At 31.9% G+C, this 26,539-nt stretch overlaps 3 protein-coding genes and 1 pseudogene across 7 annotated transcripts; 1 reads left to right on the top strand and 3 right to left on the bottom strand.

Annotated features, from left to right (window-relative positions):
• Positions 1-4,911: 4,911 nt before the first annotated feature.
• LOC113847284 (translationally-controlled tumor protein homolog) lies at positions 4,912-6,916 on the bottom strand. Its single transcript, XM_027476284.1, has 5 exons — positions 6,824-6,916; positions 5,942-6,015; positions 5,655-5,780; positions 5,404-5,561; positions 4,912-5,263 (listed from the first exon to the last, which is right to left on the bottom strand). Exons 1-5 carry the CDS (start codon positions 6,849-6,851, stop codon positions 5,146-5,148), a joined length of 504 nt encoding a protein of 167 aa, XP_027332085.1. The 5' UTR covers positions 6,852-6,916; the 3' UTR covers positions 4,912-5,145.
• A 2,127-nt stretch (positions 6,917-9,043) lies between these two features.
• LOC113845845 (ubiquitin-like-specific protease ESD4) lies at positions 9,044-14,862 on the bottom strand. 4 transcript variants are annotated; one of them, XR_003501585.1, is made up of 10 exons: positions 13,542-14,862; positions 13,264-13,340; positions 13,090-13,183; positions 12,864-12,962; positions 12,136-12,228; positions 11,918-12,037; positions 10,990-11,093; positions 10,021-10,093; positions 9,416-9,738; positions 9,044-9,294 (listed from the first exon to the last, which is right to left on the bottom strand). XR_003501585.1 is itself a non-coding variant. In XM_027473492.1 (9 exons), exons 1-9 carry the CDS (start codon positions 14,376-14,378, stop codon positions 9,676-9,678), a joined length of 1,560 nt encoding a protein of 519 aa, XP_027329293.1. In that variant the 5' UTR covers positions 14,379-14,529; the 3' UTR covers positions 9,396-9,675. The 4 variants fall into 4 exon arrangements, 1 of the variants encoding a protein (XP_027329293.1); XR_003501586.1 differs by having other exon boundaries at positions 9,080-9,342; positions 13,542-14,529; XR_003501587.1 differs by having other exon boundaries at positions 9,080-9,294; positions 9,468-9,738; positions 13,542-14,529.
• A 1,011-nt stretch (positions 14,863-15,873) lies between these two features.
• LOC113874960 lies at positions 15,874-21,520 on the bottom strand. 2 transcript variants are annotated; one of them, XM_027513300.1, is made up of 12 exons: positions 21,056-21,503; positions 20,382-20,565; positions 20,146-20,214; positions 19,949-20,047; positions 19,749-19,828; positions 18,855-19,668; positions 17,802-18,496; positions 16,928-17,012; positions 16,788-16,839; positions 16,638-16,687; positions 16,362-16,409; positions 15,874-16,203 (listed from the first exon to the last, which is right to left on the bottom strand). In XM_027513300.1, the coding sequence occupies exons 1-12, from the start codon at positions 21,295-21,297 to the stop codon at positions 16,111-16,113; spliced, it is 2,511 nt and encodes an 836-aa protein (XP_027369101.1). In that variant the 5' UTR covers positions 21,298-21,503; the 3' UTR covers positions 15,874-16,110. The 2 variants fall into 2 exon arrangements, with proteins under 2 accessions (XP_027369101.1, XP_027369100.1); XM_027513299.1 differs by having other exon boundaries at positions 15,883-16,258; positions 21,056-21,520.
• Positions 21,521-24,630: 3,110 nt separating this feature from the next.
• Positions 24,631-26,484, top strand: LOC113874677 (annotated as a pseudogene).
• The last annotated feature ends 55 nt before the right edge of the window (positions 26,485-26,539 follow it).

Here is a 26,539-nt window from a genome sequence, read left to right as displayed (position 1 = left end):
AATTTTTTATATTGGTTGCTTTGTTAATTTTTTTATAAGCAATTATAGTGTTGAAAGAGTGTTTGTTGTCTTTGTAATCTATGCTAATATAAAAAATCCAGTACACAGGACAAACTATCAAGTTTTCATGTTATTTTTTTTAGCCGCCTGCCTTGTGTCCTTTTTTTAAAAAATTTGTTGTTATATTAAAAATGGATTGTTGTGGGTATTTAATTTATTCCCTGCTTAATTTCCATGCCAAGTACATGTTGGTCTAGTTTATTAAAAATATGCATTCAAGACAATAAAAAATATTTCATTTAATTAAAATTTGAGTAATTGGTGTGATATATAAATATATAAATAATTGTAGGATAAACAGTAAAAATTATTACTTGCCGGAGTATAAATTTGAAGATTTTTTTTTAACATGCATAAGATATATTCCTCAACTCTTACCTATTATATTTCAACCTTTGCTCGATAAGATAATCATAACTCTACTAGAATATACCAAAATATCTGTACATGCATTTCTTTTTCTCTTTAATTTTTTTCCTCTTTCGTTGCATTAGAAAGCAAATATAGGAAATATTTACGATGTCTAATAGAAAGTGAAATTTATCGTTCAGGGGTAATAGAAGTATGTTTATTTTACTAACAAAGTTTGAAATATTTGACTAATAATTAGAGCATTTAAGTATATTAATTAGAGTTTAACTTTTTGGATATTTGCGCAAGGAAGATTTTGAGTAAAGAAAAAAATTTATTTATTTTAATGATATCTATACTTTAAAAAAAATAATTTTCAATTATCGATTAAAGGATACTTTTAATAAAAAAAAAATTAAGCGTAACTGAAATATTTTTATTAAAAATTGTGTTTGATTGAGTCACAAAAGGAGAAGATGCATTTATAAAAAAAATTAAATACATTTTTAATCCTTCAAAATATATATTTTGAGTTTATATTAAAAAAATGCATTAAAGAGAAAAGAAATTTGTTTTGTTAGATCTTACGCTTGTAGGTTTCACACCCCTCACTATCTAAGGATTTTGCTCTATAGATGCAGTAGATAGTCCTAAACACAATGAATGCCACAAAGGTTCCAAATGTCAACACTAAACATAATCATCTAAATTACCTAATTACTACTAACAAGTTGGCTCATTTGGTATAAAGTAAGTGTTGCGCTAATGCCCAAATGGACATTTTAACCGTTTATATGATAGACAACGACCCTTATGATGTTTCAGATACCATGATTAGCACAAGGCATTAGATTTAGAGCGTACCTGAAATTATGATGACAACAGTGCATTGCCAATGCATTAATCATTAAAAACAATAAATGCTGCAACTATCGTGGGTCGCCTTCGTGTGGTAGTCTTTTATTTCTTCAATCTTACTCTCATCATTGGTTTACTCATTCATAGGTCAAGCAGCAATACAGCATGCAATTAAACCAATAAAAAAATTGCCGATGATGTCTTTCTTTTGGAGAAAACGTGTGTTTGTTTTTCGCATGAAATGTAGGGTTTTAAAAAAATATTTTCAAATAAAGAAATAAAAACAAGTATGAAAAATGGTTGGGTGTATTATTTTGATCACGTTGTGACCCATTGGCGCAATCATTTTTCTTTTCTAAAAAAAGAGAGAAAATCCTTTGCAAATTATGCCTAACATGTCATACCTTGGGGTTCACTTCTTTTTTATCACAAGTCTTTGCTTTGGCTTGAAGCATGAAACGTTAGAGATCGAACAATTAATTAGGAACGTTAATTTGAACCAAACACCTTAATCATTTATTAATTGTTTTTTTATTTTAATCCATCGAAGTAGCTCTACCATCCTTTCTAAACATACGTCCAACATTGCATTTTCAGCAACCGAAGTTGATAACATGGCTCTTGTAGTTGTAGACCCTCTCTTACGTCTTTCCGATTCACGTGACTTTCTCTATAACCTCGTCTTATTATAACATTAATGAATCAACCAGATGCTACTCTGTTCATCAATGATTTGAAAAGGAACATAACATTTAGAATATTTCTTCCTCCATTCTCTATCTACGTAAAAAATTTTTGGTATATTTGTACGCCAAGAAATATACCTAAATAAAATGATACTTTGGTTACAGGTACAATACTCTGGTGTTTTTCACTCAATAACATTAATATTTTAAGGATGTTTATTTTTTAGCACCAGTTTTGTTTGTATAATGATTTAGACAACCCAGATGAAATGGCTATTTCACATTAACGTAAACTCAAATCCACTTTACAAAGTCAAATATTTTTTATGGGATTTAATTGTCAGTCATTTTATATAGCTTATCAAATTTATGAAAAATGACAATTACTTAATTATCAAATAAGTTGGGCTCTCAATTATCAAATTAATTATGAATCACGATTAATGTTAGAAATCATTGTTATTCATTGGTAATTTTATATATATATATATATTGATGGCCTATTTGAATATAATATTATTTCTAAACTTTAAAATATGTTTGTCATTGCTATAGGATATTTTATTAATCAAAATATGCCTGAAGATATCATTGTTTATATCCTAGTTGCAGGTTTCACTGGTCAACTAAAAGGATAGTGGGATAATTATCTCACTGAAACTGATATAGAAAATATTCTCTCTGCAGTAAAAATTGATGACAAAGGTAAAGACATAGTCAGTGATAATGAACAGCTCTATGATGTAGTGTATACTTTATTATACACTATATCTCAACATTTTACACTGGTGTAAGTTATCATATACTGGTGTAAGTTTAAAATTTTACACTCAATTTCAGTTTTTCATTTAACTTAAATCTAACGGCCAATGAAATAATAAATTATAACTCGTTAAAAATAATAAATTATATATACACATCAATTATTTAAAATTATTATGAGATAAGCATTTCATAACAAACCAAAATGTTTTAAGCTATCAACGACTATTCAAATTTCTGCCCAACAAAAATACAAATTAATATAAAATTTCATGCACGAGGCACATTTTAGTATTAATTCAATAATAAATATACAGTATTTATAAAAATAAAAACATATAACTTAATATGTGTTTAAATTAACTTATTATATGATTCAAATAGTACACCATTGAAATTTTGATGAGAAAATTTTTAAAAATAGCTACCAACAGTATATACTTACGAACTATTCTTTCAACCATTTTTATTCATCCAAAATCGTATCATTTCCTGTCTTAGATTTAGAGGTGATAAAGTGGATAAAATTTGAGAAGTCAACCCATTTATCTCATCATCAATTTTTAGTCAAGTTACCTATAAATTCACTATGTCTTAACTGCCTACATATACATAACTCATGGATTGAGGCGTGACAAGTAAATCCGTTGTTATTATTATTATTAATTATATTTTTTACTTCCACTTGCTCTCATATCATATTTCACTTTTTTTTTTTGTGTATATATATATATACACACACACAAGTCAATCCACCTAGTCGTTTCAAAACGGAGTGAATTGACATTCTCAACTTCTTATTTTAAAAGGAAACAACCCACCTCACCCATTTATGAGGAGTTGATGAGAGGGTAGGGCAAGTCTCACATTGTCACATCTCCTTAGGTAGTTGACCTTGTATATACCCCTTTCTTGAATAATTGTGGATCCTCTAAAGTTAAAATGTGTGTGATTTGGATATGATGATTTTCACTAATTGACAAATAAATTCTTTATATAATCTTTTAAGGGCTGGGATTCACAAAATATGTAAAACAACCGTAAAAGATCTGAATCCTTCTTGAATCTTCTTTAGAAGACTCTACCGTCCAATATTAGAGAAAAACGCATTAAATAAGTGGTGGTTATATGGTTTCAAGTTTAAAAGAATAGAAATATTGAACTAACTTGAAACTAGTCGAAATAAAAAATTAACCTGGAGCAGGTTCAAGTTTGTGAGACGGAGCGGGTCATAAACACACCCAGTTTTCATAAATGGGGCAAGATTTTTACAAAGGAGACTTCTTTTGCTAAAATTAATTTCTTTATTGCACGCAGAAAGATAGCAAACTGTGATTGGCTAGCAAAAGGTTGGGGTTAAGTTTGACGTAAGATGATGATGATGACAATTATAAAGCCAATGCGTCAACTTTCATTGTATTGATGCATTGCATTGTCAAAGAACTACTAACGAGCCTTCTTCGATAAGTGAGTGATTGCAAAAGTAGTAGTGCTGATGGCATATTTCTTTCAATAACAGAAACTTGAAAAAACAGAGAGCGCAACTAAGCTGAGCGTCCCTGCATCCCAATAATTCTTTACCAACCTCAAGACCGTATAAATACAAAAGAAACTCTTCTGCTGTGGTCCCCAAAAAGGAGTGAGAACCGAGAAGCGTACAGAGGATACTTTATTCGTCACACTTACTGACCCTACCTCAGAAGCACCAAGTGGATCAAACCCAAATAACTAAGTACTTATTTTTCCATTATTGTTTGTTCATTCACTCCATTAGACAGGAAGCAAGATGATTAATAGAGCATTTCCAATACAATTAGAAGGATATCTCCAAATGCAGATACTTAATTTGGCTAGAGAAAATATTTTGAGAAAAATCTCCCAACGGTGCCGTATCGAAAATTTAGAGCATCTACGATCAAACTACATGCCAGTTTGGACAAGGCAATTGTTATCGCTGGGTATCAAAATCCCCATTCCAGAATGGGGGAAACTTGAAAAGGCAGGACAATTTTCGCTAAACTCAAAGGAGTTAGAAACAATTTCAAGTTCAGTGATGTAAAACATGATTTTGAAAAAAAAAGTAGTTATTTCTCCAAAACTCAGATCAAAATAGGCTCGAATCCATATTTCAAGAGCGAAATACCAAAAAGCCATAAAATATAACGATCTTCCAGCAAATGAAAAACTTTAATAAACAAAATATGACGTGATTGACGTCTACTCAATTGATAAAGAAAATTTGATGGGAATTAAGCACAGGAGCCTCCCACTTAACAACTGTCAGTTTGTCTAATCATAACAATAAATAATACCATAAAACCAAAATACCAAGGGAATTTCCCAGGTAAAATGTAAAAGAAAAGTATATGAGACGATGTTAGACTACAGAGTGCAAAAACATCAAACTCCCCAACCAGGTATACGTCGCCTAGCACTTCACCTCCTTCAAACCATATGCAAAGTACAGAAATGTGGGATCAGTAGCGCCATCTTTGTAGTAGGCAAACACCAAGACACCATCATCGTGCATGCTCTCCCCAACAAAGCTGCAAATAAAAACTTCTTTAACAATTACTACAAACTAAAGATAAAAAAGATAAATGAATTATGTAAACATGCTAAGCCGGATGAACCAATCAATCATATATACATGTAACATATCTTATAATACAAAGGCAGCACTTACAATTGAAGATCACTGATCTTGGAGAGCAGGAATTTAGTTGCTCCCTCAATGTGCTTTTTAAAAAGCCTTTGTTTCTCTTCATCAAGTTTGGGTGTCAACAACTTGATATACCTCTTAATGAAGGCCACAAACTGCTTCTTGTCAAAAGCAGGTTGCTCCTGCAAGAATCATATGACAAGACACTTGTACTATGAAATTAATCCAAGAGAATAATAGTTCAACAGTAAGTAGAGGAGTATCATTGTCCAAACCTGAAGTCTGAATGTGTCAACAATGTCAACAACCTTAACAGCTTGATCATCAACACCCTCATCTTCTCCACCCTCGGCAGAAGGGTTTGCACCAATGTCTACATCAACTGCTCCTTTAACAACCCACTACAAACCAAAAAAAGTCTTTACCTTTTCATCACATTCAAAACATGAGCAACCAAACTACTTCAAAAAATGTGAAAAAATTATATAGAAAAAGAAAAAGAAAACATAAAAAATATAAACAAGAATCCCAGATATATGCACAAGAATAAGATTTAACCGACCTTTCCATCAACTTCCCATAACAATCCATTCTCAATTTCCTTGTAAGGGAAGGAGTCCGAGAGAAGCTCATCACCTACACCAGGTAATGATAATATGACAAAGGTTACTCCGCACATTCAACCATTGCATGACAATAGCAACGTATAAAAAAAATATAAAGAGTAAATTAAAATCAGATGCCAACGCAAAACAAACACATTCTACTTCATAACAAAAAACATTACAATTAAAAACATCTTTCAAATAAATAACCTAACAGAACTAAGACAACTATACCCGTACTAAATTAAATTAAATATGTTAAACATTTAAAAAACAAAATTTAAAAACAGCTCTTATCTTAACACAGGCTGTAAATTGCAGATCGTTTAGGTCGACCCACACCAAACAAAGCCCAAAAAATGGCGATTCGTTCTCACCGACTAGCACACTTTCCCAGTATTATAGAAAGGTGCCCCCAATCTCTTCCAAATTCCAAGTCCACGACTTTTAACATGAACTCAGGAGAATCAAATAACGGTACCATACTATGAAAACAATATTAGACATGATATATAGTATCCAGAGCAACAACGAACAAGTTGTTGTCATAGATGCCACGTAGGAGCAAATTCATGCATAGAAAAAATTGAACTTCACAATTTGTGCTAAACAACTAATTAAACAACAACATTAAGCCTATTAATCTGACTCTTAGTGAATTAGATTTCATTCAACATAAAAAAATAAAAATCCAAACGGGAATAGCATTGCATACAACATGTTAAAAATATATGAACATGGACAAAAACGTGAAACCCCAACAGATTAAAAAATAATAAAGAGCGATGGAATGTGAGAAGAGAAAGAGAAATAATAAAAGTTAGAAATTGGAGATGGACCTGTGAGGAGGTCCTGGTAAACCAACATGTTTGCACAGATTCTCTCGGCTCGCGTGGAAAGAGTTTTCGGCTTTGAAAGAGGGTGCGAGTGACGAGAGAGGTTATAATACACACAAACTTATTTATAGGGAAGGGTTTGAAGGAGATGCTGACGCACAACACAGTTCTTGATTTCCAATATCCCCAATCAGTCCTTTCTGTTTCAAATTAATTAGGGAATCATCGGATACTCCGATATTTTCAGTTTATAAATTAAATTGATTTTGTTTATTTATGATGTGATCCGATCTAGTCTGAAAAGTTGTTTGAATTAGATTGCCCTTTTGGATTTAACTTAATCTTTATTTTGTAAGAAATACTTAATAAATATGAAATTTAATATGATAGGAATTAATTAAAATATTAAATATATCATCTCATAAATTAAATATTAAAAATATAAAATTAATACATCTTATTGTACATTGAAATTATTTAAAAAATTATATAATAGCACAATCATTATATATACAAACTTGTTTAAATTTATTGTAATTTACTTTGTGAATTTATTAAAATATATCGCCCAAAATTTTTTATTTATTAAACCTAATTATTTTAATGCAAATAATATGGAAATATATTTCTTCTACCCATTGTAAGCACTTTTTATAGGCGTTTTTTTTAATTTACTTATCATGCCGACTAAAAAATATAAATTTATACTTAAAAAATATAAAATGTTTATATAAAATAAATTTATTTATCATGTTATATAAATAAATTTAAAAATAAAATAAAATATTATTATATTTTATTATCATGTCAATGAAATATTTTTTAATATTGTATTTAGAGTCATTTTTATTTAATCTTGACAAAAACAGTCTATTTTAATTTGATATAAATTTAAATTTAGATATTTATAGGTGATTTGCAAAAATAAAAAAATATAAATTTTAAAATATAATTATTCAAATCTAATTTATTCTTAAAATGATAATATGACTTAAAATTTAATAAAAATTAAAACAAATTCTTATAATAGATTAAAAAAATAATTGCTAAATAGGTATAAATTTGAATATGGATAAATTACTCAAAAATAATAATAAAAATAAGTGTAAAAGATACAAATTCTTTTTTAATTATGACAAAACGTTTAGTTTCATTTTTGTTTAATAAAAAGAATCTACTTAAAAATATATATAAAATAATAAAAATTATACAAAATTCATTTTAGTGAATTTTACATTTTTTTTTCTGATTTTTTGCTTTAAAAATTACTTCTCAACTTTTATATTCAACTCTTCTTCTCTCATATTTAACTTTTCTCTTTCTCACCCAATAAAACTCTCCTTTTTCTATTCTTATCTTATTCTTTCCATATTCAACTTTTGTATCCTTTTTTTCTCACCCATTCTCAACTTTCATTTTTCTTTTATTATTCACCTCCCATTTTTTTTCTTTATACTCAACTTCTTCTCACTCTTATATCACTCACTCTCTCCCTCTCACTCTTATATCACACGCTTTCTCCATCTCAGTTTCTTCTTTCCTTTAATGCAACTCCCTCCCTTTCTTTTCACAAGAAACACGTAAAATTTATTTAAATAAACAAAATTTTATTTAAGCAAATTTTGTATAAATTTTATCATTTTATGTATGTTTACTTAAAAAAATACAATATAACATCTAATTTTTATAACAACGAAAAAGACATGGATTAAAATGTAAATATAAATACTTTAGTTTTAACCCATTAGTACCCACATATTTTTAAATATATTAAATTAAAATTAAACTTAATAAAAATAAAATTACACATAACATTACATATTTTTATTGTTTTAATTATACAAATCATTATATACAATTAATTAATATTATTACATGACTTTTTACAAGTTTTAAAAAGTGCAAGCATTGAAATACAAGTTCATGAAATAATTATTCCTCAATTTTGCTATGTTAAACTTACTTAAACTATTTTAGTTGTTTCAATCTTCAAACAACTGTGTACATTATTTTAGGTAACTAATTACTTTGTTGTGTTCAAAGTTCAATTCATTACTTTATTTAATATATTTTATAAGAATATGTAGTCTTTTCATTTGTTTTGAGTCATAATAATGGATTCGAATATGATTATTTAAATACTCGTAAAGAACAGGAATGAGGACTAAAGTTCCTACTTCCTACCCACACAAGTATGATTCAGATATTGAATTTTTTTTTTTAAATGCAACCATAAAGATCAATATTATAATACTCTACCAAAAATTGTGAAGATATCATCCTTACTCATTCCATAGTCATAAAATTACACACATTATTTATAAATCAAATCCAATTCCTACAATCAGTTATCCTAAACATACTCTAAAATGCTGCACAACATTGCTTCATATAAAATCACAGCATGTCATAATCAACAGCATAGTAATTCCCCGTTTTCTTCATCGCTCTTAAGTTGCTCAACATGAAGTGCTCTGCATCATCGTGCAAACAAGTTCAAAATTCAGTAGTGATTCACGTAACTAGTAAAACCAAACACCAAGAAATGGTGAGGAAGCATATTTATTATAAATAAAACCTCAACCGTTGATTCACCTTTGCGTGGCATATATAACCTACTGCATTCTACCGTGCCATCGTGCTGTACCAGGGGAAGGATATGCGTAATCCTTCCCAGTCCAGTCTAACAAATGCCAGAACTCTTGAATAACTATTGTCAAGATAGTGACAGAAGTGAAGGATCCTTCACCAAAAAGTTCCTTGCTGATTTGACATTAATGATTGTTTCAATTTCTCATGCCCAAAATCTTGTATGGACTAGGTATTGGAATGCTGATAAATGGTCATTATTTTGCTTAGTCAGCTTTCAATCTCAAGATTTCCTTAGCTGTTTTGAGCCGGAAGTAAGGCATGTGTTCCTAAAAATTGAATTGTGGAAAGAGAAATTCAATTCAGAAACCCTATGACGGATTAGTCAAAAAATGTGAGGCTTCCTACTTTTTCTTTCAAGAGAGGGAGAGAGAGATTTCAAGCACTTAATAAGATTTTGAAGTTGAAAAATTTATAACTAAAAATGCTTGGCAGCAACAGAATTGATATTGGCAGTAAGATAATGTTTCTTATCAAAGGCGGATGAATGGCTTTCAATAACGACTTCAGAAAAAGGAAAACAGCCCCACTTTTCAAATACTACATCTTACCTGGCTGAAACACAGCCCCACGTTTCTGCTATAGAAGTCAACGTATTTGATCATAAACACCCCACAATCATACCTGTTCAAATATAAGATTACATTTAGAAAATAATTCGCCCACAAACTGTTGCAAACACAGTTCAGAGTTACAAACGACGCTGAAAACGTGTGCAAGGTCAGAGGGATGATAAAAGAAATGAAAATTGAGATGGTATATGGAAAATACCGACATCTAAAAACATTTCTTATTTTCACTCCTACCAAGCTCATCACCCACCATTAAGGAAATTCTTCCCACAGTGAAAGTCAGATAAAAGAAGTTAATATCCCTGTTAAACTATTTAAATTCAGAAAGCCTATATCCAAAGCCAATCAAGTATAGGTTCCTAAAAACAATCAATAATTTCAATAACAAAATCTCCTGGGCAATTGACCAACCATCATGTCCGGGGGTAAAACCTATATGTTTTAGTAGTATTTAATGACCACCACAGGTCCACAACTACCTTCAATTCAAGGAACAGAAAAATTAAAATCCCCACGTAGTAAGCCCCTAAGACTAATTAGTCCAAACAAATCTCGATGATAAACAATCAAGATTATACAGAAAGTCAAATAGAACTTCATGTAAGTTAAAAAACGGTCAATGCATAAAAAAAATCTATTTATTGTGACAGTTTGCTTGTAACCTATCAAAGAGCAACTTTTCTCTCTTTCATTTATCTCTAGCAATCCCCTATTTTAATATTGATATCTATACAAAGATATTTCATTTTCAAATTTAAAATTGCAAGATTATATTAATTATATAAGGAAAGCCATCTGAGCCAATAAGATATAATCCATGTGCAGTGGAAATTTACCAGAGATTATATTTTATTGCAGAAGATTTTTCTTCATTTTAAATATCAGGAGAAAAACCACTAAACTAAATGATGATCCATTAAGTAAATTGCAGAAGACTAGAATACAAACCCATTCTGCTGCTCAGGAAGGTCTTCAACAAATTCTCTTTCCCAAGAGCTTACATCAAAATCTTCTCCAGTCTTGTCCTTTACTTCATCTACAAAATATCTAGCCTGGTAGACACCAATGATAAACATCATGTATAGCAGCGGCCAAATGTAAACATACGTATATGTATTTCCTGAGTTTCCATCTAATTAACTCCTACAGGAAATGGGAATGTGTTTCCTTAATGGAATAATGGCAACGACAAAAATATGCAATTTCAAAGCATGAAAATGCTTGTCTCCATACATAAAAACGTGACACAAGAAGCCACCTTCAGAGGCACACTTAGGCACCAAATGCTAGGCAAAGGCCAGCACCTAATTGAAGCAAATCACATTTATTTGGTTTATGAAAGATTTTAAAAAGCAAAAATTAACAAGATCTATTAACAACACTGATACATCAAAGTTTTTGACCAAATCTAGGCACCAAGTGTTAGGCTAAGCTTAACTCAACCTTAAAAGTTAGCTCATGAGGTGAAGATTGTTTAAACCTTTATAAACTCCACTTTGACTAAATCTAAACTCAATGTAGGATCTCAACATTATTCTTAGATGTACTAAAAGAAAACGCCATTAGATTTTCCAATGATTGAGAAAACTACAAGGTAGTGATCAAATCAAAGCAGGACTTTCAGTTTTCAAATAATTTAAATACATCAAAATCTTTGAGTGATTGAAAACATAACACTAGTCCCAACTACTCTACCTACAAATCATTTAATGAAAGATCAAGATTGAATAAACTGGGAGGGCGGGTGTCATGGAAAGTGTTAAAGATTGAAACCTTAAAAAAAAAGAGACTGTCACCACTTCCATTACCCTTTTACAGCAAGGTGCAGCTACAGAAATAAAATTTACAGTTCAACTAAATAGATAAAAAACATTACCAGCATTTTCAGCACTTGGATATCCATTCCTCTCAGCGAGTCCAGATACTGAAATTTCCTATCTTTCTTATTGATAACAGCCAAGCACCAATGGATCTCTTTATGGATAGGTACAAATATCTGGGAACAACAACAGATAAGGTAAAAAAATCAGCACAAAAACCAATTTTCTTGGTTGTGTAAAAAACAAAAATTGAAAAATTGTACAATATAATTACTTTATCACATTCATGTAAGCCATATCCCAATTTCCTTTGGCTGGTCCATCTCCTCACAGATTGGAAATCATAACCATTCTTGCCACTTGTTAACTGCAAATTAGAATAAAAATAAAAAGCAAAAAGCATAAAGGACAGACCAATATGACTAAATTACAGAGCAAATGTAGGTAAAATACATTCACGTATCATGTTTCTATTTATCCTATTCATGGCCCAGATGGGATTGTCTTGTTCATAATACTAATATTGATTTGTACCCATGGTTGTTAAACTCTTGTTTTCACTTGTAAACTCAAATGAGTTTACATAAGGAAATCGTGTCAAATCATATGTAAACTCATTTTTTTGTCAAACTCATGGGTTTACACCCAATTTTACAAGTTTAACAAAACAAGACAAAATTACATTTTCTTTTTTACCAAAATAACACCATTTGGAATGCGAGCATCATTTTTCTTCCCTCTCCACAAGTTGTGAAACATCACATTTATAATTATGACACCAAATCACATTATCATTATATGATTTGACTATTTAAGTATGATTTTCACTTTATTACATTATTATGGATTTTTAAATATTATTTTTATGAGGTAAACTCTTACTTTCCATGAAACCTAACAAAGATCTACATAATGTGCCCAGAAAGATTAAGAAAGTGCAGTGCACACATGCATGTGTGTGCCAGCACTATGCAGTTTAAATGGATAGTAAAAACATGTTACCCTCTTGTAGAAAAAGGTATTGAAAAAATGGCAGTTCAGAAACTTCTGCGGCTCCCTTCTCTCCCTCTCTTTCAGTAACTCAAGGTACAAATTAATCACCTGCAAAGGTAAGGTACAAGATCACTGAATTTCACACTGCAACAATTTCAAATCATGACACAATTAGATACCAAATTCTTTTCTTCCCTATCAATTTAACAAATAAACAACAAGCAAACAATATCACCTCATCATTTAACCATGCCCCAGGCCTAAGGCACTGAAACTTTTCACCTGAAATCGCAATGTTAGACTTCTCATGGGAAACCAAGACCTTCTTCCTGTAGAAGCAAGCCCACAGTGAGATAAAGTGCAGCTTAAACATTTCTCAATAGCATATGGCCAAATTTTCAGAGCATACCTGTTGGCAGCAAAGGCACGTGCAACCTCAGCTTCTTCCTCCTTAGTAAGAAGAATAAAAGGTTCCAATGGTTCTTCCTGAAAGCACAGCCATAGTTAGACATTATCAATTACACTAACATTTAGGCTGCTTCTTATGCCTTAACAATACATTGGTGTATTGCTACGCATTAATCATAAAAAGTGAATATGACGACAAAAATAACAACACAAGGCTCAGCAATAATTATGGTCTAAACAAACAAATATAGAAAGATGGGCCAGTAAACTGGTCTTCACCTTTACATGCTCCTTCTTTGGGCGCAACAGATCAAACGTTGACCTACGCTTCTCGTTAAGTTGAATTTCAACCTTCAGCCTGTTAATTGTATCCGTTCGCTTACCAACAGCCTCAAGCAATTTCTTGTAGGCATGAACACTTGAAAGATCACGCTCGGGACTTAGAGACAAAGTGTCCAACATCTTCGCAGCATTAACCGCATTCAAATTACCGTTAGTCAACTCAGAAACCACGGACGAAGTTGATTGCTGCTGAGGACCACCATTAACAACCTTAACATCCAAATCCTTTATCTCAGTCACAACCAAATCACTCTCTTGCCACTTGTGATCTGTCATCGGAGAGCGCACTTCTCGACCATCTTCTACAAAACGAACCTCTTCCACACTCGAATCTTCCGAAACCGTTCGCCTGTGACTATCAGTATCCATTTCTACCACCTCCTTGCCCTTTTCCCAAAACCTAATGGAAGCTAATGCAGAATTTTTTGCCCGTTGGTAATTTTTACACAACATATTTCCCATATCGTTACAGTTCTCCTCTTTCTGAGAATAACCACTAGCCATCAAGCTTGATTCTATTCTAGAACTGGTCGACAATTCAAACTTATGCGGTCTACACGGCGCGTGAACCTCCCTGTGCAATGGTGGCTTGGCTTCGGGATACCTGGAAATTCTAGAAACCATGCTACTCGAAGATATCACCGGTTGAGTGTGACTGTGGGACATGGTTGAGACTCTGAGTCTTTTCGATCTACAAGAATTGGGCGACGGAAAGTTGTGATTCGCGGTCAGCCACTGCTGGCGGCGCTTACCGTTGCTAGTTACGACAGCCATTGATGGATGCAGAGATCTATAAAACTACAATCCATTTAAGAAGAAGCATGTCGGGTCAGGGTTGGAAATTTTGAGAATTTAGCGAAACCCTAACACGGAAGGGAAAGTGAAGAAGAAAACAAACGTTAGGGTTTTAAAGAAGGGCGCTGTGAAAAGGGGTGGGGGTGGGGGTGGGGGAGGGGGAGTATTATCAGAGAAAATGAGAAGCTATAAGGATAGTTGCATGAAAGAAGAAGAAAAGAAGGTGCAGTTAAGAAGAGAGAGAAACGGAATTGAGCGGAAGAGGATGAGAGAGAGAGAGAGAGGAGTTGGCGCCTTGAAATTCAAAGAGGAGAGGAATTGGAGTGAAATGGGATCTGTAGATTAATCTCCGCTCCGCGCCTCTTCCCCTGATGAAGAGTTTTTGCCTTCTGCTTTCGGGGCACCAAAACAAACGCCCCCTTTTCTTCCATTTTTTTTTGCCCTTTTTCTACCTTACGTTAACAAGTTTCTTTTTAAATGTATGTCCTCCTATTTTATTGTTATATTATAATTTCAATTCTTTATATTCAGAGGCAGAACAATTTTATGTCTTGTATTATCAGTTTCTTGCCTTCCTTGTTTTGTATTATCAATTTGCATGGAATTAATTCAAAAAGTTTATATATATACATACATTATTTATTAAATTTATTATTCTTTTATAAAATTTGTCTTGAAATAGGATCAATTTCACGTTAGAAATAATATTTTGAACAAATCAACCCCACATTTTTTTATTTTTACTTTTACTCGTATGTATAATATGACATTATTTTAACTAAATAAAATAATTATCTAAACTAATTATTCAAACTTTCTCTTTATTTTTCTAAAATAAAAGTGTATATCAAAGCCAATAAAATCAAACCAAGCTAATATTGGTTCGAGTTTGAAAACAAAATATAAACGAAGAGAAATCAAGTTAATTCATCGATCTTGATTGGCAAGACTTTTTTTTTAACCCTTTTGTTTGGACAAAGGAAGATAAAACGAGAGAAAGGAGAAAATTCTTAATTTTAAATAAAAAACGAAGAATGTTAAAAATATAATTTTTATTCATTTACAAAGCTATTTTTTCACTTTTTCCTTTTCATTTTTCATTTAGTTAAACAAATATTATTATTTACATTTATTTTTCATCTCATTTAAACCAACTATAAAAATATGCTGTTTGCAAAAGTTCTCATGCCAAAATAAATATAAAAAATAAATAAAATTTCTTCTAAATTAAAAATAACTTATTTCTTTAAATTGTAAAGAAGTTAAAAAGGGAGAAAACTAATCTTAGAAGCCAATATACAATCGTTATGGTTTATGGATTATTTTTATCTCATACATATATCGCCACCCAGGTCTTAGTCTAAAAATAAAAACATTAAAAAAAGGGACATCTAATGTCTGTACATCACGACGTGTTGCTCATATAATGACGGAGAAGGCAAAACAAAACGGTGTACAGTATACTGATCACATGCTATTCGTAAAATAAAATGCAGCTTCATAATTGTAAATTTTTATCATTTACAATGAGATTTTAATCATAGTCCATCTCCAATAAGATTGAACAAAAGAAAGAAAGTTTATCTTTCAGAAAAGAAAAAACTGACGAGTAATTTTCCTCTCACAAATCATTAGCATTTTCAGCCATGGTATTCAATAACTATATATTTGACATCTTTAATTCAAACAAGCTGCACTACAGCAATGACCCTTAGGGCGCCGTTTTGGAGAAGATCAGCAAGTTCATCAAATAGCAGAGCAGTTCGCCAGCCCCATCCCTTAGGAGCTTTAGGTAGAAGAGTGCCTGTTTGTTTAAAGCTTCCAAACACCATCAAATCCCTCTTGGATGGGACAGTCAACTAAATGTGAAAAAAAAGGGGGGCAAAACCAGAATTATTAACCAAAACGATAGAACATCATGAAAAAATGATTACTAAAGTGGTAATTCATTGCTTATATTACCTGGTAGCGTGCCGTCACCTTTTCACGAGAGTCAACATACATGTGTACCTAATAATACATTGCCATGAAGTCAGGTCTAACATCTAACAGAAAATTTAAAAATTAAGGTTATTGATAATCAGCTATCAAGCATAAATACCAATCCGTACAATCAATTGTTCATGAACACAAATAAAAAAGGTGTCTTGCAAACACTGAAGGCATTACTCTATATTAATATTTAATTAAATCAAGCTTTTCAAATTATCTTCAGGACCAACTCATTCAAATACAAACCTTTCTATGTATATCTGTTATCTCTGCCTTCCGACGGTGAAGAAACAACCCTGCATTAGCATTATAAATAAGCTCTCAGATAGATAGAAGATTTTCTCTAACATTAATTTACATTTCAATGGTGAGAAATTTTATGTATTAAAATGTTACCAAGGGTACGCCGTCCCTGTGGGTCCTCATCATTAAAAGCTTGTACACTGACCTGAAGATTCAAACGAATAAATTCTATTCTTATTATCACATAAAAAATCATTTTAAATGAATATAACGATTAATTCACGTCGTTGTACCTTCCACAAAGAACCAGCATAGAAAACTTCGGGAGAATGCTTGACCTGACCATCGCCGAGCCTATGCACATCCTCAAAACGCACACTGCAAAACCAGTAGAAATTTACAGGACATTTATATAAATCGATGACGCTTAGTACCCAAAAATTTCGGAAACTCAAAGATAAAGAAAGACAAAACAGAAGCAGCAGGAGCAAGACTTAATGTGTTATTTGATAAAATAACTGAAATCAGAAATACAAAAAATAACAACAGAAATTGTGGGAGATGCCATAAAATCCCACCCAGATTGCAGAACACCTTCCATGCATTCAGGAAGTAATATTGGTCATAAAATATGTGACAAATCAAATCCAATTTAAAAGAAACGTCTTTTTCTAAAAAAGTCAAGAACATCATCCAAGAGAGTATACATAACTTATTCGCATCAAAGCAGATAATCCAAGTTCAATAAGAGGAGAAAAAGTTAAACAGATAAAAAAGAAACACAATTAAAGGGGAACAAGGAGAAGGGAGAAGGGAGGAAAGTAGAGGAAGATGGTACACAAGCAACGTGAGGATATGAATATTTGATGAATATGAGGTTTAAGTCTTAGATTAGAAGTCTTGCTGAATACATCAACAGCCAGGTTCTGATAATGAAAAGTGTCGGAATAAAGCCATCCCAAGGAAAAATTTAAAAAAAAGAGATAGCAAAAAAGTGCTAACATTAAAGATGCTAATATTGTGAATAATAACTTGGGAGGATCTTGTTGACCACCACAAGCTTCTTGCATGGTGAATATGCAATCTGGGGAAGCCCATATTGTCAACTATCAATATATACCCTATTTACTTTAACAATTTTCAATAGTTGCAAAGAAGCTAACTTACCCAAAGCGAAAAGGGGGGAAATGACTTAAAGGTGTTTTCAAATCCAGTGATATAGAAGAATTGTTGACATTATCCCATTCTATACCAATGGTATGCTCTGGTGTCTCTAACATCTGCATGGGGATGCCACCAGTACTTGCACCTCCAGCAGTTGTTCCGGACATGCTGCTTTGCAAACCCATTTCATATCCCCTTTGGGTCAGCTCTGTTTGTACATTTGTTCCGTTACTCCCTCCCTGGCTTAGCCCAACCAAAGCTGTCAACCCATCTCCTGACAGGTCTCCATTGTGGTCAGCACGTGTCTCTGAGTCATCATTGGCTGCAGACTGAGGATAGTTTCTGTTGCCAACACCAAATGGTACACGAGAAAAGACAAAACGTGTAGGAGGTGAAGCAGATGCTGGAACAAATGTGGTTCCACGGCCAATACCTGCAAGCCCATCAATAGCACCCCTAACATGCACCCGTACAGGTCTAAAAAGGCCATTTCTTTCACCTGGAGAAGATTCAGCAACATATATATTGCCCAAATTCCCAGGCATATTGTTCTGATTATGTTCTTGCATATAAGAGCCATTGGTAGTAGGTCCATGTGTAAATGCAAATTGTTTCTGGCAAGTGCAAGCCATACTCATAAGGGAACAAACTTTGCATGTTTCAGCAGCAATTTCTTGTACCCTCTGACTAAGAAGCATCTAAAAAAGACAAAGTTTAAAACACCAAAACAAGAAATGTCAGCAACATTTCACAAGCAATAATTTCTGTACCAAGAATAGTAATTTCTAAACCAAGTTCAATATATATCGGATGAATGATCTGCAGAGATGGAGATTGTAACATACCCACAAATTATCAGGAATAGATGCTTTTTGAGAAGGATATTGGCAGTTTAGGAAAACTTTGTTTTGAGGATTAATGAAAATTGTAACTTCTTATACCAAACTTGGTTGCTTTAGAGGCATAATGAAAATTTAAACTTGAAATTATATCAACATTTTTTAAGATGTCAATAGCAATACTATATTTCAATAGACAAATTAATCTGAGTCCAACCTGCAGCCAAAGACCATCATTCACAGCTTTGCAAGGAAAACCCAACTCTTCAAGCTGCTTTCTGACATTTAGAAGTGCATCAAAAGACATATTGCAATATAAAAGGGAACCTCCTTCAAATATATTCAAGAACGCATCATATTCATCCCCATGACCTCTGTAGTTTCCTCTAGGGTGTGCTTTAAGCTGTCTTCTTCCAACGGCCTGGCCATTCCATGAAAACAAAGGTGTTCCATATCTTCCCCAATCACTGGAAGTGAGCTCATTACAGGAATTTGATGAAAAGCAATGTCTTGATTGATCCCTAACTAGCCAACTACCGTTATCCAAATGGTAGCAAGATCCTTCTTCAGATGGCCCTTCAATGCCCATTCCAGATGCTCCAGTGCCAAGAGGCATCTCAACATAACATGATGTTCTCGTCCCATCTGTATCAGACGATGAACTGCCCAATGAAGGCCCTTCCACATCACAAGGATATTTGGGATTTAGGTTTGGTGAACTGACGTATGAAGCTTGTTGAACCTGTTCATTGGAATCAGAAACTCCATTGTTGAAGTCTGCCACTGAGTCTGCAAGCTCAACTAGAATATTAGGGGTGCTAGTGTCCTTTAGATCACCTTTAAGACTCATTTTCCCCATGTCAGTTTCTAGCCTCTTATTAGTACAGCTATCAGTTACACCTTTTCCCTTAGTGCCACCAGAATCAGAATGAATACTGGTTGCAGACTCAGAACCAGTAATTCCTTGTGCAGGATGTTCAACCTTGCAATGAGCATTTTTTGCCACGAATGTGTGCAAAGCCAACTCAAACCTTTTTGTGAAGTAATAGAGAAGTGTTATGCAGTTTACAGAACATCATAAAACCCAAATAAAGACCTGGGAACCACTTACCGTTTCTCTTCATTGAGTATCCACAGATCATTAGAAGTCAGTAATGCATGTAATGTTTGAGATGAAAGTTTAGGAAGCACCTGCAACAAGCACATGCCGTTTAACCCAACTTAAAATTTGTATGCATAATAAACATATAATAAAAACCACAACTACCAAAACCACCAGATGCAAGCATGCACTTTTATTTTCCTTGTTACCTCTTTCAATTCCATGCCACCACTTTGACAAAGATAGCCCCAACAAGCAGTTCTAACACGCTCCCCGTGAATGCCATAGTCTTGGTTCTCCGCAAACACCTAGCTTACAATCATACACTACCAATAACTAACCAAAAAATTATACAGTATATTTTAAACTTCACAATGAGGCTATACAAGCATCTGGATTCTTGAACCTGATATGCCAAGAAGTTTGAAGTCCACAGCTCAGATATAATGAAATCTGTACATATTGCACATAAATCCTGCAAAGATGTATAGATACACCAAATAAAAATTACTGCAAAATTTAAGAAGCAATTTAACAATAAAAAATATAATAAAATATTTAAATGGTTAAACAGTCTAAAATGACTTCATTATTTAATGTAATGGGAAGTGTGGCCTTAAAGTTATTATGTAAACATCATACCTGAAGGTCAAGAAAGGAAGCAGCAGCAAGAACACGAAATGCATTATTATCATTAAGCTTAGGGTGATGCCCATATAGATATGCCAAAGACATTGCAATTGCTTCATCATTAACATTCTTATCATCAACATGCAGAGTCACAACAGGAGCACTGGCTTCTTTCCAAGGTCCATGAAGCATATTCCTAACACACGCATTAAACAATAAATAGTAAAGTTGTCGGACCAACAAAATAGATAATTTACTATAGATTATTATATAGTTCGCAGTCTTCTACATCATACAGTAATGTCTACAAGCCTACAAAATAAAGCTAAATGCTAAATAAAATAAAGCAAAACTTTAGGCATCCAAAGAATATATTCATTACCTAGAGCACGATAAAGACTGAAAAATTATCTTAATATTTGCTTAAAATTCATACAAGGTAAAACATATCACCCATGTTTCAATTCCTCTCATACAACGAACATACAGATTCCAATTAAATAATTGAAGGGGCAACAGGCAACAGTGTTAAAGTTGATGAATTCAAACAAAATTCAATAAATTAAAAAAAAAATGACACTAGAACATTCACAGAATAATAACCCAGTAAACATTATAACTAACAGAAAAGTGGGGAAAATAGAGATGGGAAGTGGAAACGGTGAGTAATTGTGATTATCGTGTACCTGAAATATGAACTGCGGGAGAGGATAAGACGATGGAGTTGATAAGTGGAACCCATTGCATTGACAACAATATCGGAGAAGGAACCGGAGTTGAACCCTTCGATTTGAACATGTTCACAAAGGGAAGCGAGGTTGCAATCTAGGGCGCGCAACTCCGTGGTGCTTCGATCGTTATCGGAGTGTTGCGATGGCTGAACTGTGATTTTGGTTTTAGAATGTTCGGGGTACTGAGGGTCTTCCATGATTGATGCACACTCAGCAAATCAAACACACTTTTCCATTGTTGTGGATAACAAGATCGAAAGAAACAATGATAATTGCACGATAATTTGATTCCAGCAAGAAGCTTTTTGACTTGTGAATTTCAATCCTCTCGTTCAATAACTCCAATTCGATGTCTTTGCCATTCACATACACGCTGCGTTTTTTCCGCTTGTTCTAGTGGATCACTCGTCCCTGTAAAAAATAAATAAGATGTTTTTTTTTTAACATATAAATAAAAGTTAATTTCGATGATCCTTTACAAACGAATAAATAATAAATTCTATCTTCTCTCGAAATAATTATTACTTTTAATTTTTATTAATAATAATTAAATTATTAATTTATTTGAAAAAATATAAATGTCTATTAATTTCTAATAAATACTTAAATAAAAGTCTGTTCAGAAATACAATTTTTTTCCAAAAAATGAAAATAAAAGTTGTTCTGTATTATGTAATAATCTCTTTTAATTTATCTCTTTCTATGAATTTATGTTACCATAATTAAATTGAGAATAATAAATATTATATATGTAGATACATTGATATAAAATGTCAAACTAAATAAATCAACACTTTTAATAACTTTTCACAAATAAGTTTACAAATTTTTTTAATTTCTTTAAAAATTAATATTTCATTTTTACGTGTAAGATGACATTTAAAGTACAAGTAAACTTCAACAATTAAATTATATGGTAATAAATATTTATATTATTTTAAATTTAATATAACATCAAAACTATATTATATAATTGTCAGAGGAAAAAAATTAATGTTATAGAACTTATTGGTTGAATTAATAAATTTATATATGAGAAATAAAAATAGGTGAAGTTTTAAAATTAATTTTATTTTCTTCAATAAACATTATTTAATTGTATGTTATTATATAGTTCAAAAAGTACACATGTGACAATGGTAAATTTTTTTTTCAAGAATATTATTAAAAGGAAGGTAAAATAATTAAAAATTATTATTTTAATAAGCACGTAAAAAATATTTATAGCTACAAACTTTGTAAAAATAAAAATTATATTAAATTGAAATTAGAATATGTAAATTTAAAATATTGATCAATTTTGTTTTTATCTGAAAATGAGAACAAAAATCGAGTTTTAACAAATAAAAAAATAGTTTAAGTATTTATTTTCTTCAATTAGTTTATTTTTTTAAAGAAAATTTTATGATAAGTTATATACATATAAATCTTTTTAGACCGAAGTCTAAAAACTCTTACATTTAATCTGAGCCTTTAATTTAACTTAAATCTAACGGATTATAATTTATTATTTTAATGACCATTAAATTTATGTTAAATGAGAAGCTCAAATTAGATGTAAGAGCTTTTAAACTTTCACTGGTGTAAAAAGATTATTCTATATATATATATATATAAATTTATGTGTTAACGCGAAATGTAAAAGTAAATATGTACTTATATAATTATAGGTATATAAATTTAAGTTAAAATTATAATATATATACATAATAAATTTAAAGAAACTATAAAAGTTGAATACAAAATTCTACTCACCTGATAATTTTATTGTAAAAATTTCCGAATTCATCAAAACAGTAATTTAAAATAACAAATATCACTATTTGGAGTTCAATAAACTAATTTTAATGTAACAAAGAAAACACAACGTTAAAAACAATTTTTTTAAGAAGAATGGTAATATATAATACACTTTTCTAGTATAGTATTTTAAATATGCATTTATAATTAATTAAAAATAATAAAAATTTAAATTTTATTTTTATTTGGTGTTAGATACTGTCTCGTTTACTTTATTATTTGGTGTTGTGACAACAATTTTTTTCTTATAGCTTGTTATTTCATTTAATCTATTTTTTTTATTTATATATATATATAAAAATAAAGTAAGCGATGTCAATAATTTCATAGGATGTTACACGATTTATTTATTTAATTAATATATATTTAAAAACTAATTTTTAAAATAATATTTATTTAAGATATAATTTTTTGCTATGTCAGTAGGAGTCCCAGTTATACATTGATAATAGATAAATTTTTTTATTTTTTAATATTCTATTGGTGACGTTAAGCCGATAGTACTGCATTAATTAGCACTAACACGTGAAAAATAAAAATTTGACAAAAAAAAATAATAGTAATATCAGAAAAAAAATTAATAATTATTTTTTATTATTATTTAACACTTTATCAGCCACATTTAGTCCATACCGATCTTATGGGGGCAAATGAAATTTTACAGATTTCTACATAGCATAATATATAACTCAAGTCTAGTCTTGGCTAGTCAAGTGATGATGGACAACTGCAAATGTTCACACAATCAAGAAGATTGAGTAATTTTTGTCAAGCATCACAATATCTTTGAGCTCTAAGTAAGAAACCAATTACATTTATTGGCAGGAATTGAAATTTAAATAGATGATTCATATATACAGCATTACAGCTACATACTCAAGCTTCTCAACTTGTTCAGGATAATGAAATTGTAATTTCAACTAAAACACTGTTCTAATCAACGTATCCCCACCATGGCACCATAAATATATTACCTGCATCTGCACCAGAAGTTCAATTTTAATTCGGCTTGAAGCTTCACTCTCATTACCTTCTCCACGCTGACCACAGAGAGAATCTATTTCATCAATAAATATGATAGAAGGTGTACATTCACGGGCCATTTGGAAAAGATTTGAAACCAGCTTTTCACTTTCACCCATCCACTTTGAAACCAGGTCTGATGAAGAAACACTGGCGAAGAATTCAAAAGTTAAAACATGCTGAAAAAAAAGCGCACCTAAGCACCTACATTCATAACAGGGTAGAAAACCTTTTCCGAAGCAAAATCATTGTCAAGCCAGAACTGGGAAATTTGCATGCCGACAACACGTGTACGAAAGCAACTCATAATCATGCAAATAACAAAATACTAGATAAAAAACTCACACACCTAACCTTTTGCCCAGATAGGAGAGAGGATTCTTGGCCGATAAAGTGTCAAATAATAATAAAAGAATGACTATCTTTTGATATTATTATTATTATTATTTTATTTTTTATTGAATTTTTGTTTTTCACATGTCACTTAACAGAATAGTATCAGCTTAACTGTGGCTGATAAAATATTAAAAAATAAAAAAAATATTTATCATCGGTATTAATATGACAAAAAATTGTACTAGATAGAAAATTAATTTCAAACAAATATTATTTTAATAATTAATTTTTAAATATGTATTTATTAAATAAAAAAGCCATTATATTCAAATAATACAATTACTACAATAATGACAAGTCATATAAGTAAAATGACAGGCATTCAGCAAGAGGAATGCTCTTCCTCCCACGCGTGTCATACAAGTAAACTTACTGTTGACTCTATTTGGTTCCATATGGATGGAACTTTAACTTTCAAAACTTACATTATTTTACATGATTTCGTAAGCTTAGTGAATTAAATTACTCTGTTTTTCAATCGTTTACGTGCATCGTGCATCTTGGAAGGAAGTAAAAACCATTAAAGGTATTCTATATATTTGTAGATAAACAGGTATGATTCGAGTATTAACGTCATTTTAGTTAAACCATGAACTGACTGTCTATTAATATAAGATAATTATAAAATTATAATTTACAATTCACATTAATATTCGCGGTTAATTCCTCTGCATCAGTGACAATGAATTCTCAGACCCATTGATAACGCTCTTCCAACACTGCCATCGATAACCCGAAAACAATCCCAAATCTCTGTTATCTTCCACAACCAAACGGGTCTTGTCGAGAATGACCCGAACTGGCTTCCATTGCCTTCATCTGGAGATGCTACCATTGATAATATCTCCTCTGAGACCCTTGTACCCATTCCCGACTCTGAAAACAAGATTCAAGTAGATTTTGTTTTCATATGAAGATCACTTCTTGTGTCGTTTTGCTCTTTGAATTTCGGCGTTGACTCTCAATTATTTTGAAAATGTAGATTTTGATTGAAGAACTAGATTCGAAAAAATGGGACTAAGGTGTGTGAATCGCCGAGTGACGCCAGGCGCTATCCATTGTGCCACTCTTCTCTTACACTGCCCATTTGTAAGGCATCATCAGTTATGGGTTTTTCTTTTCAATTTGTATCTTTTAAAACAATATATATGTGGAAATTTAGTTTTTGGGGATATTGGGTTTCGAGGAATGTGTAATGTGAAGTTGTGAACAGGGGAAAAGTTGTGTTGGTGGTGGCGAAGACAATGAAGAATCCTCAAAGTGCTCTCTGTAAAACCTCTATTATGGCGGCTGCCGATGTTTTCAATGCCTTTGATGACAAGTTGCTTGGCCCCTCCTCCTCCGATGCATGTGTGATGGCTTGGTGTGTGGGCTCAATTGCCTTTTCTGTGAACTTGTTTTGTGGATTCATGGTTTTGGTTTGATTGTATGATCCATGACTTGGATTTGTCTCGTTGTTCAAATTTCAACAGCTATTGCAGCTATTGCTGAAAGCATCTAAGGATAAACGATTTGTATGCGAAGAAGCAGACAGGGCAATTGGCTCGATGGGGGAATCCATGATCCTTCTTTTCCTGCTTCAGAAACTGCGGGCATATGTTAGCCATGCCAATCTGAGTCAGGGCAAAGGCTGCTATTTCTCTCTCCAAAATGGTAAATTTGGAGTTACATTTTAAAGTCTTGTTAACTTATGCTCTCAAATCATTGGTTAAAGAATTAAAAGTGATTTTTTTAATTAAAAATTATGTTAGATTGCAATGAAAATCCCAAGATGTGTATTTTAGTATATCTTTTGAAAACTTCTAGTCCGAACCAGTGTCCTGGGAGCATTTTATCCATGTTTGTTGCATTGGTGTCTGTGCACTGCTCTTATGGTATGAAATGGAAGAGTCTTGGCTAGCAGAGTTGATTAAAGTGGCAGCTGAATTACTGAATGATAGACTTTCCGAGGCGAAAGATCCAGCACGAAGCATTGCAACGTCAGTGTATGAGACACTTGCGAAGGATAAGGAACAGAAGCAGGAGGTGTGGCAGAGCTTCTGCCAATCCAAGCCGATAGCCATTCATGCTCTTTCAATGTTAAAGATTGTTAATCCTGAAAGCCCGACTAGAAACAAACAAACTCATCAATGATAATGCAAAAGGAACTAAACCAAAAAAATTACGTCACGAAATAATAAGATTTTGTGAAACACAGGAAACCATAAAGTTTTTTCCTCT

This window comes from Abrus precatorius, unplaced genomic scaffold (assembly GCF_003935025.1).
Source record: "Abrus precatorius isolate BTA unplaced genomic scaffold, Abrus_2018 Scaffold8, whole genome shotgun sequence".
NCBI classification, from domain to species: domain Eukaryota; kingdom Viridiplantae; phylum Streptophyta; class Magnoliopsida; order Fabales; family Fabaceae; genus Abrus; species Abrus precatorius.
This window is presented reverse-complemented; position numbering and strand designations above follow the sequence as displayed.

What these genes read in the sequence shown, in the direction of transcription:
- LOC113847284 (XM_027476284.1), bottom strand. Translation starts at nt 6,851, where the DNA reads ATGTTGGTTTACCAGGACCTCCTCACAG. An exon ending in TTGACACATTCAGACTTCAG is followed by an intron (nt 5,562 to 5,654) that starts GTTTGGACAATG and finishes TGATTCTTGCAG; the next exon opens with GAGCAACCTGCTTTTGACAA. An exon ending in AAGATCAGTGATCTTCAATT is followed by an intron (nt 5,264 to 5,403) that starts GTAAGTGCTGCC and finishes TTTTATTTGCAG; the next exon opens with CTTTGTTGGGGAGAGCATGC.
- LOC113845845 (XM_027473492.1), bottom strand. Translation starts at nt 14,378, where the DNA reads ATGGCTGTCGTAACTAGCAACGGTAAGCGCCGCCAGCAGTGGCTGACC. An exon ending in CAAAGAAGGAGCATGTAAAG is followed by an intron (nt 13,341 to 13,541) that starts GTGAAGACCAGT and finishes CTGTGCTTTCAG; the next exon opens with GAAGAACCATTGGAACCTTT. An exon ending in ATACCTTTTTCTACAAGAGG is followed by an intron (nt 12,229 to 12,863) that starts GTAACATGTTTT and finishes TCTAATTTGCAG; the next exon opens with TTAACAAGTGGCAAGAATGG.
- LOC113874960 (XM_027513299.1), bottom strand. Translation starts at nt 21,297, where the DNA reads ATGGAAGACCCTCAGTACCCCGAACATTCTAAAACCAAAATCACAGTT. An exon ending in ATGATGGTCTTTGGCTGCAG is followed by an intron (nt 18,497 to 18,854) that starts GTTGGACTCAGA and finishes TGTCTTTTTTAG; the next exon opens with ATGCTTCTTAGTCAGAGGGT. An exon ending in TAACAGATATACATAGAAAG is followed by an intron (nt 16,410 to 16,637) that starts GTTTGTATTTGA and finishes ATGTATTATTAG; the next exon opens with GTACACATGTATGTTGACTC.